At 48.4% G+C, this 10,838-nt stretch overlaps 1 protein-coding gene across 2 annotated transcripts in view; it reads right to left on the bottom strand.

Moving 5' to 3' along the window:
* znf423 (zinc finger protein 423) overlaps positions 1–10,353 on the bottom strand; it is a 130,055-nt gene extending 119,702 nt beyond the window's left edge. For both annotated transcript variants that reach the window (XM_036543949.1, XM_036543950.1), the window contains exon 1: positions 9,346–10,353. In XM_036543949.1, the coding sequence (XP_036399842.1) occupies positions 9,346–9,385 (40 nt within the window). In that variant the 5' untranslated portion in view covers positions 9,386–10,353. The remainder of the gene's footprint in view (positions 1–9,345) is intronic.
* Positions 10,354–10,838: the final 485 nt, after the last annotated feature.

Below are 10,838 nucleotides of genomic sequence, written 5' to 3'. Positions count from 1 at the left end.
TGCTCAGAACATTATTCCTGAATTGCATGTTTGATGGCAGAGCACGTCACGCAGCACCAAGCGCCGTGTGACAGCACACCGCGACCTCTGTGGCAGAATGAACGAACCCATGCAACACATGACGTCACGACGCGTCTGTGCTTATGGCAGTACTGTAAACATCACACCAGCTTTAGAACAGGAAAATGCTCTTACTGCGCTCCAGAAATCCGAGTGCAGGTGTCGACAATATGTGCGTGTAAAAAACAAACCGTTGTGACCAGACTTCAGATGAAAGCATCTCACAGATGCACACTCGCTTTGTAAATGTCATTGTTGCAAATCCTTTTTTGTCCTGAAACAGAGAGCGACTTTAATTGTTTCTCCAATAACCCCGCTGTTTGCGCGTTTTATTATTCCGCGCTCTGCGGGGAGCGCTCGCCTTTTGACGCTGAAATTGAATCAAGAGAAAATACAAAACGCGCTTCGCTCCGGCTTCAAGGGGCGGCCGTTCTCCGCGCTTCCGAGGCATCATCACGACCGGGGTTAAACACCTCAACGGACGGTCGAGCTCCGGCGTGAAAACGGACAGTTTCGCGACCCAAATCAGTTCGGAAAGGACTGTGAAAGCTTACAAAAGCGACACTGCGCGCTGCATCACAGCAATGGCAACACGGAGAACGGCTCGTTTAACGCTGATGTCAAACGGAGTGAATCCTCCCGAGGCCGCGGCGAGACCGTGGCAGCGGTACGATAGCGTTGAGGACGGGCTGATTACCCCACGCTCCAGCCTGTGTCTGCAGAACAGGCGGTGCCGGGACTGTGCTTCACCGCATGTCACGCCCGAATCAATCCCAGGCATTTTGCGACTCATTGTTTGCGACGCCGTGGCGACAAGAAAAACAACTTAAATAGGTACGCCGAAATATCAACAAATGTAGACTACAGGAGATACGGTGCACCGAACTAAATGTACACATGCATGTTTACAGAAATACAAAATGGATGTGCTGTCTGCTTTAAAAACATTTTGTCCTCAAAAATATTAATTGATAATTGAAGACTGGAGTGTGGTGCGCACAGCCTTACGTCTATGGTGTCGGACGGTCAGCAACGCTAAACTCAGGCCAGCCTGAGTTTCTGACGCGACCAAGGTGGGACACCACCCCCTCACCTGTAATTCTGCTCTCTGCCAAGGCAGTGTGGGGTACTCTGCTCGGGGAGGGGGGTCAGGGACAGAGTGCCACACTGAGGGACAGAGTGCCACACTGAGGGACACCCCCCCCCCCCCCCCGAGATTTCAAATCTTACATTCCTTGAAAACACATTTTGTTTCCAGGCAGGGTTTTGAGCAGGCATTTTTAAACGTCTGCATGAGACCGAAGTCACGCCCACGTCACATATCGAAATTAGGTTTGCTTGTTTGTTTGTTTGTGCACCGATCTCAATTCCCAAATCCACAGCTCTCACAGGTGCTCTGCTCTCACCTCCGAGAGAGAAAAGCATTTCGCTCGTAAAAACGGTTGTCCTATTGATACTGAAAACGTTAGCAATTTATTCTGAGTCTGACGAGACACGCGCTAGTTTGATTCAGCGCGCGGTCGGACTCGAGCCTGCAGCCAGGAGGCCCCGTTCTGCATTTACCCCACACGGGCGGCCCACGGGCTCCGCTACACCACTCACAGGTTTAAAGCCGCATCTTACGAAACCATCCCCCTCTCTCACGCCCCCCTCCCGGAATCAGACATGCATCGGGCCTCCATCTCGCAATTACGCTCCAGCGTGCCGAATCGTTCCCGAGTGCGTGCGGGGTGCGGGGACAGCGCTGAGACCATCATCAACGTGTCGTTTATGAACACATTCAGATTATCCTCCTTCAAACGTCCTCGTCTTCACTACACACCGATGTCTGAACCATGTTCAGGTTTAATAAACAACAGAGGGAATCAGAACTCAGAGTAGGGATGTATTTTCATAAAGGAATATTTGAACGCAAGCAGCGTTTGTGGCTGTAGAACTTCTTATCCTTAAAAGTACCCAGCACTGCCTCTGGGCTTCAGGAGAACGGCTTTGTCTTCCTTCTGTTCTCCTCCTGTTACTGGGCGCAAGGAAATCAATAGGTCAAGCACTACCGCTGTAACAACAGGGCAGCACAGATCTGTGCGCACACGTGTGTGCGTGTGCGTGTGTGTGTGTGTGTGTGTGTGAGAGAGAGAGAGAGAGAGAGAGAGAGAGAGAGAGAGAGAGAGAGAGAGAGAGAGAGAGCGAGAGAGACATATAGCATGTGTGTCTCAGGAGAATGGCTGTAGACAGCAGCAGGGAGCAGTCAGAAAATCAGGACAGAGGGACAGAGGGAGAGGGAAGGACATAGAGACAGAGAGACAGAGGGATTGCAGGACTCTCGTGGTTGCAGGCTGTGCTGGTGTCTGTGGAGCGACTGGGCTGTGTGGGTCTCTGAGCTTGAGCCCTGTGACCTGCTGGACTCTCCCAGCCGTGCATTAAACATAAAGAGAGGGGGCAATTAGCACGCCGCTCCAGACTGCTGCATATATTTATGGGGCAGGAGCCCCTCCTCCCTCACTGGGAGGCTCCCCGACCCGACCCCCGGCCTGACCCCACTGCAGGACTCCACCACTCCCATTGGCCAGTCTGATACTCATACACACACACACACACACACACACACACACACACCCTGTCTCCCCCTCTCTCTCATACACACACCCTGTCTGATTCACTGACACACTCACTCTCCACTGCACACAAACGCTTACATACATTACAGCACATTACAGCAACATTAAACTGTGACCTTTGTTTACCTGCAGAAGTTGTTACACAGTAATGAATTACTCCTATGCAAAAAGAGCACTGGTTATATGCCGGTCCCTCAACCTGTCCGATTCATGCAATAAACCTTTCAAAAATGATGTGTGCCACACTTGAAACATTTTTGAAGTAAGAAAGTAAAGCTATATTTAAGTAGAGGGAGAAGTTGGTTCCCCTGGAATGTTCTGATCCGGGCTGTGAGCTCCAGTCTGGGATCCAGCGGCTTTGAATGAATCATTCTGCATTGTTCCAGCTCTCTTTAATCTGCCCAGCGCTGCAGTGCAATCAGTTTCAGAGGAAGGCGGCCGTGAGCCGGAGCCTCTAGGGAGGGGGAGCGGGGGGCAGCGGGGGAGGGGGGGTGCGAGAGGGCTCTGGCAGGACTGTCCAGGGGGTAGGGAGGGGGTAGGGACCCGGATAACAAAAACAGAATTAATATCAGAATCCACCACAGCGTCCCCTTCTCTTTAGAAGTGAAATGCAGCGCGGAGCGGGCTCGGACCGGCCGCACAGCGCTGCTCGGTTCTGGCCCAGTAAGTCCAGAGCGCTGATAAAGAGAGCTGCTAAGCCGCTACAATGGCACGGCACACGCAGCTCAGACATTAAGACAGATCCTTCCACACACGCGGGCAGGCGGCTGCTGATAAGGAGCTGTCACTGGCAGCAACACTGCCCACCAGGGACACGCGTGCGTGACCTCCACAACAGCAGGGGCCGCTGCCGAGCCCCAGAAACGAGGCCAGTCACCTGTCCTGTCTGCCTCTGTCCACCCCCCCACCTGAGCGCAGGGCACAACCACGACCAGGCGACATCTCACTGTTAGTAAGTGTGTGACAGTGTGTGTGTGTGTGTTGTGAGTGTGCGGTGTGAGAGTGTGTTAGAGAGTGTGTGTGTGTGTGTGTGTGTGTGTGTGTGTGAGCATAAGTGATGCAGGTGTGAGAGACGAGCTCAAACAATAACAACGTTACCGTTTTCCCTCTTCTGGGTAAAATCAGTCAGTGGTTTCATTGAATTGCTCATGCTGCGAACACAACAGCTATTTAAACAGGCGTCCCCAAACCGATACTGCTGTTCATCTCCCATTACACACACACACACACACTCACTGCATCACACACACTACATTACACATGTCCATGAGCTAAAAATAAATTTGCACGCACGCACACATACACAACTTCACACTTTCATGCAGATACATGCGATTACATACATGATTATCTGAAAAATGTGTGTGCTTAAATGTTGCAGCGTGTTGCTCTGACCTGCAGGTTCGGTACAGCAACAGAGGCAGTCAGGCCTCTAACACACAGACCTGCTCCCATCTGGTCACAACTGAGTGGCCAGAGAGACAAAGCGGAAAGTGTAGCTGTGAGGGACTTCAGCAGCCTGTCCCTTCACTGAGAAGCCGATGAAGACGTCGACACCACGCCAGACAGGTCTGCAGAGCGAGAACGCCCGCCTCTCCAGCAGAAACGTTATTGCCAGTTACAGAAGGTAAACGGTAAAGAGAAGGACCGGCAGGACCACCCCGCGTCTCAGGATCGATCACAGCAGAATTTAATCTGCAGCATACTCCTCTTCACCTTCCCTCCTTCCACAGACACAAAGGTCATTTACTTCCTCGTCAAGATAACTGGGTGCTCTGGACTCAGGCCGTGATGGCTGTATTCCGTCAGCAGTAGAGGGCGTAGGTAGGTGTAACTTCAAATGAATTTCACACACACTAGAAAGGACGGAGTTACAGGATTTGTGGTGGAAGCAGACCACTGTATTGTAAAAGATCAGGTCTGACACAACGAAGTGTACGGAAAAACCTCGGCCCAGATGCACAGAATGGCCTGTTCTCGGTATTAAACCCTACTGTGGACTGGGTGAGAGCTGAATGAAGATTTCTGCATTTTAAATGTAGCAGTGCCGTCTCTGAGGGAAAAGCAAGACATTAAAACTCCACTCAGACAGAAGGCCAGAGCTACAGGCAGACAGGGGAAAGTGTGGGTACAAAGACGTAGAAATGCTCACACACCAGAAAAAAGGAGCTGTAATTGCCCGAGGCACTGATCCGTGGTCAGCTAACCCAGCCCCAATCCTAAACACCACACAGAGTGAAATGAAGTTGAAGCTGATCCAGGGTCAGCACTTGCAGGCTGAACCTATCTACATCCCCAATCGCAGCTCAACAGGCCTGTGGTAATCCACTTACCCTTTTACAACAGTCCATTGAGCAATGAATCCTGGCTCTCCACAGCCAAAGCCTCAGTGACAATAAAAACGCCATTTAACGATAAAAGCAGCCAGCAGCAGCAGCGAGAGAGAGAGAGAGAGAGAGAGAGAGAGAGAGAGAGAGAGAGAGAGAGAGAGAGAGAGAGAGAGAGAGAGACTATGAGCTGCAGGGACAGAGGTCCTGCATTAGGCCAAAATACCTGCAATTGGCAGATATATACTGTGTCTGGCGAATGCATGGAACCATCCAGATTTGCAAATTTACTGTATCTTTTGCAGAATCCACACATAAAAACAATTTCCCTCACTGCCCCAGATTGAGTGTACACAGAAGTTCAACTCACAAAGTGCTGTTCCTAGATCAGCTATGCTGTTTTTTTTTTGTAATGACTGGGGTTAGTTTTGGGCTGGAGTAAGATGATCCCAGATCAGTGGTTGGAAGCAGAACGTTGCCAAAGCACAGCACTGAGTCATATGAGATGATGGCTGTGCTGGCCTCGCTCGGAATGAAGTGTGTCAAACAGAAATGATTCTCAGCTGTGACAGAGCCAGGTCTCTGTGGGCGTGGAGGGTCTGTGGGCGTGGGGGGTCTGTGGGTGGGGTCTCTGTGCATGTGGGGGTCTTTGGTTGGGGTCTCTGTGGGCGTGGGGGGTCTGTGGGCAGGGTCTCTGCGAGTAGGGGTGTCTATATGCGCAGGGCATCGACCGGAGACACACTGACCTCCCCGTCAGAGATGCAGGCCTGTGAGCGTCGCATGGCATGCAGGACAGCGCAAATACAGATCTGAGCGTCAAAAAACCAAGCCGTCTTCCCCAGTCCACAGAAGCTTACGAAAGCGTCCTATTGATATTTTCCATTTGCTATTAAACACGCACCGATACTGCTGCATTTCGGCTACATTGCCCTCATCAATGCATCCGACCGTGTGTAACGGCACACGAAAAATAACCCTAAACTATTGGATGCTGCTAGCTGTGAGTGCACGGCTTGGTTTTCCTGCACTTGATGATGATGACATTTTTCTGCTTTTTAACTGCACACTTTAAAAGCAGAGAGTCCCGAGCAGAACAGGACCGATTCTGATTCTCAAACCTTTACAAAAAATTCCTCATACAAAACAAACAAAGCAAACAAAAAACTGTACACCTGCCCACTGCAAAACAGGTCAAAACAACAGGAAAAAGTCAAGGCAACGACGCGAAGCAGTCCAGGACACGCCAGGGAGGTGTGGGCGGACAGATTTTCGGTGAGCGAGAGCTTGCATGTAGATATGCTCACGGTGCCGCTGCATTTTTCCCTGTCCCCTTTTGGGCAGAAATTAGAATAAAAGGAAATAAATTTGGGTCTTGTTTTCCTGCCTCTCTGGCCAATCAGCATAAGGTATGTGTGCGGTGAAGGGAGGGGGGGGGGGTAAGATGGAGATGTACCCTTTTCTCAGACATTACGGCAAATGCATGTATACAAACAACATGCGTTGGACATGAGTGTAGAGCCCTGTGAATCATTGACTCACGCTAGCCTTTGTGTGGTAAAATTTCCACAAACAGCACACTGCTAGGAGGAAGATTCCGCTTTCAGCAGGATGCTTGTGCTTGTGCGGACAGTTTTAAGTGCTTCAGGTGCGGATGGACAGCACTGTACCCCCCCCCCCCCTCTCCGCTCTGTTCAAACGGACGGAAACAGTCGCCTCTCTCGCCACCCCCAGCAGAGGTGGGGTGGGAGGGGGTTGGAGCAGAGGAAGGTGGAGTGGAATGAGGGGTGAAGAGATGGGAGCTGGGGTGGAACTGATGTCATTTAGCCCCTGCAACTCGCTCACCCAGCCCTGAACAGTCCCAGCGCTTTCTCTGAAATAATGGCTCAATTCAAACTGACTGTAAACCATCCACACGCACACACAAATAAGTATGCTCTCTCTCTTTATTGTGCATTCATTCCCTCTTAATGTCCTGCAAATGAAGAGGATTTATTAATGTGTAATTAAGTAATAATCATCGCTACATTATGCATGGAAGACTCGTGGGGACGTTGCAGATATGAAGCAGAAATGCCCCAGCCTAGACCTCTGCACGCACATTAAAAAAGGATTAATTGGCAGAAATAATATTTTGATAAGCACTGATCTCTCTCTCCGTCTCCTTCAAATCCAGTCATTAAAACGGCCAGTGTCGGCGCGTCCTCCAACATCGTTCCTTTAACGAACGCAATGAAGCACATAATTCAACATCAATTCATGGACAGAGGACGGGGGAGAGGCGCGCGGGGGGGGGGGGGGGGGGGGGTTCAGGCTTGAGTTTGCTTCTGGAATTAAAGTATAAAAAATACGCCTGACACCAGTGCGTGGTAACGCAAGTAAGGCGCTCGTGTGTTAAATCTGTGTGAGATACTTCAGAATATAAAAACAGTCAACCCCCGGTGCATTTCACTCCGCCTCTCTCGTACCATTTTAGCACACGTCAGTCTGTTAGATGTTGGAAAGAACACTGCATCTCTGTTACACACACCGATTAGCCTCTGTAAATTTGCTTCCGCACTGTACAATTTAAACTCCCATTTCCTCGAGGTCAGCAGCCATTGCTAACATTGGCACTGCACTGACAATATCACTATCCAACTGGACGTTCATTCTTAAAGATTTTGGAGAAGATGCGCGTGTATAAACGGCTCGATGGAGTTATTCCACGCTGTGTGCAATCAGTAAATCAGATAATAAAACGAGCAGAAATTATGAACGAAGTTACAGAAGTGAGTGGATGTGTTTCAGACTCCTGGTTGCGGTTTGTGTGTATGATGGACGTTGTGTCGGTCTTCCGCTTCACGGAAAGGTCGTGACACCTTGCCCCAGCACGAGACGGCGCCGCACAAAAGCACGCAGCTTTGCCTGATTTTGATCACATCTGGTCATATCTGAATGTGGAAAAAGTCAAACCAGAAAAAAAGCTAGTTTGCTTATTTTTACTTAATAAACACTGAGGTCGTTAGCAGCCGTTGTGCAACTTTAAAACCTACCGGTGGTTATTAAAGGCAGTGGTGCCGTCTTTGTGAGATTAAAATTCAACCGAAGCTGAGTGATCATCGCGGCCCTGCCGTTAATTAGAACAAAAAAGGTTATTATTGGGGGTGGGAGGGGGCTCCAAACACGGGGCCACATGGTCGCCCTAATGCCCATCTGCTTTCGACAGAGTCTAACATGCCAAATGACCCTCGCCTGTAACTGCAATGTCTGTCATTATAAAAGTAATGTTGAAGGACAGAGGAGCAGGAACTGGAGGTTGTGTACACCCTCAAACACGTCCAACGAATTACCCACAGGCGCTCGAATCCTTCGCCAATAGGTGAAAAAAGGCCAATCAGTGAAAACGTCAAAAACGTTTGTGAGAGAGAGAGAGAGAGAGAGAGCTCGGTGCGGCGTACAACAAGCCCAACATGACAGGCGCCACAACCCGGCCACTATGTGCGTGCAGCACTGAAGGTATTTGGACAATATGAGAAAATTATTAGTAAAGTTTTTCGTTCTTTTAAATTCTAAATCTAAAATGTAAATATGGATAATACAAATAACTTGAAATGTATCTGCTGCTATGATGAATCATTCGGTAAACCGCCTTCAGCCGCCTTCTCATTAGAAATACATATCTTTAGTGTTCATTTAAAACAACTTAAATTATAGCTCATGATTTTAAAGTTAATGAGTGGCTAAATGGTGCCATGTAATACTCCCGATACATATTTTTAGAGTGAATTGCAAACAATAGTGTAACTTTATCGCGTCTACCTGATATTATTGGTATACCTGGTATCTATGTATATTTGTATGTAGCTACCCCCATAATAAATATATATATATATATATATATAAATATTATATATATTTTATATATATAAATATTATATATATTTTATATATATATATATATATATATATATATATATATATATATAATAATGGGATTATGTATAAAGTTACAACAAGAAAAACACAACACGTGTATCACTACCAAACGTGTGATATTACTGATAGCCATAATAATGGGAACCACAATAACAAAAGGCGAATCGGGGACAAGCCGTTTCTAATTGGGTAAAGAGCGGCTGGGTTTTATTTTCTCTCTCTCTCTCTCTCTCTCTCTCTCGCTCGCGCTCTCTCCCTCGTCACACCATCATTCAGGCTTTGAAAATCGCTGAAAAAACTACAATACAGAAAGAAGATATTAAATCTTTGAATTTCACAGTACCCGCCAAATTTAGCCATGAAATCTCATTGGTCATGCCGCTGCTCGGGAGGATCTTTTTTCCTTCTATCCATTAAAAAAGACTTACCTTTAACGGACCGCGGCTTGGCCTGCTTCCGTCTAGACATCTCCGAGTTAATGTAGGCTTTTTCTCCCTTTTGCGACTGATGGCCCTTTCACAAATTTGCAATCATACAGATTCTTGAGTTGATTTTTTTTTTTTACTTCTTTGCCTGTTGCAATGCGGCAACTCCAGTCTATGGTAGTACTGTCCAGTGGCACTTGAAACGAGGGGGTACAGCCGACTAAAAGAAAACGGGGGGTTTTATTCCCGGATTTCTCCCAGTACAACTTTTCAGCTGCTCCAGCTCAACCTGTAGAATTCACAGGATAACTTGCCGATTTCCGACACCGAAGCAGGACGGTTCTTTTGTTCCTCTAAAAAAACAGTCACTAGCGGTAGCGCGGCTTCACAGATACACAATCCGAGTTGCAAGTAGCGGCGGGTGCCAAAATTACAGCAATACGATAACACCTGATCGTCCCCGGGAAAAGGTGCCAGCGCGTCTCAATCTGATTACCTTAATTAAGCAATTATATAATTCGGTTTAAACGCACTCGCTATCTTCCTCTTCGTTTTTCTTCCCGTGCTTAGCCGTAGCTGTCCCGGGGTTCTCCGTGTAGTTATCGTAACTATATGTATATATTCTGCCCTGATCTTACTTACATCCAGCCGCCTCCCCCGTCCGTTATTTCAGCGAAGGTGGCACTGGCATCGCTATTTCACCCAGCATTTCCACCGTTGGGGACTTTATATTTTATGTTTCCCCGCTTTTTGGATTTTCCTTTAAAGCAAAAATGTTTGCGGTCGCTAGCCTCTCTCTCCCTTTTTCTTTGTCCTGACTCTGGTCTTCCCTCCGCCTCCCAATCCGACTGCTGGCGGGACTGCAGTGCAGACACACATAATAAAGCCAGGCTTGGCTGGAAATGTAGCCGGGTCCCAGCAGGAGGATGTGAGAGTAGGGTCCCGGCGGGGGAGCGCTCTGATCCCGCAGGGAGCTCGGCACAGCCTGGGCTGAGCAGACAGAGACAGCCAACAGCACCAAACCATGGTCAGCCGTGGAAACTACAGCTTAACTTGGAGCACGGATCGGGGCCAAAACACGGAGCTTCGAGGAACTCTGCAGCGCGAGAAAAAAGACGGACTGGATTCGCTTTCTGTTCCTCTCTCCTCCACCCCTTCCCAGCGCTTTCCTGCGTGCCAGTCGATTGTCGCCTTGCTTTCCCAGAAGGAGGGACGACAGCGAACAGTCACTACTTCGAAAAATTGACCGTTTTAAGATGGGATATAATTGTATGTTCATATGCCTGTTTAGGTGCGATGTTTTTCTGTCGTTTCGTTTCTTTTTTTTTTTAAATGAAGAATGAGGTTCTGTCCTGCCCATATTAAAACGATCACATCTCACGCTCGTACACTTCTGCTACTTGGCAACGGATGCATTTCTGAGTCAAACGAGAAATAATGTTTTCTGCACTCGCAGCTGATCAACGCACATGCGATGGGTATTTCTGCGAGTGACA

The sequence above is a fragment of the Megalops cyprinoides genome, chromosome 13 (genome assembly GCF_013368585.1).
Source record: "Megalops cyprinoides isolate fMegCyp1 chromosome 13, fMegCyp1.pri, whole genome shotgun sequence".
Classification (NCBI taxonomy): domain Eukaryota; kingdom Metazoa; phylum Chordata; class Actinopteri; order Elopiformes; family Megalopidae; genus Megalops; species Megalops cyprinoides.
Note: the sequence above shows the minus strand (reverse complement) of the source record. Positions and strands in the feature narration are given on the sequence as shown.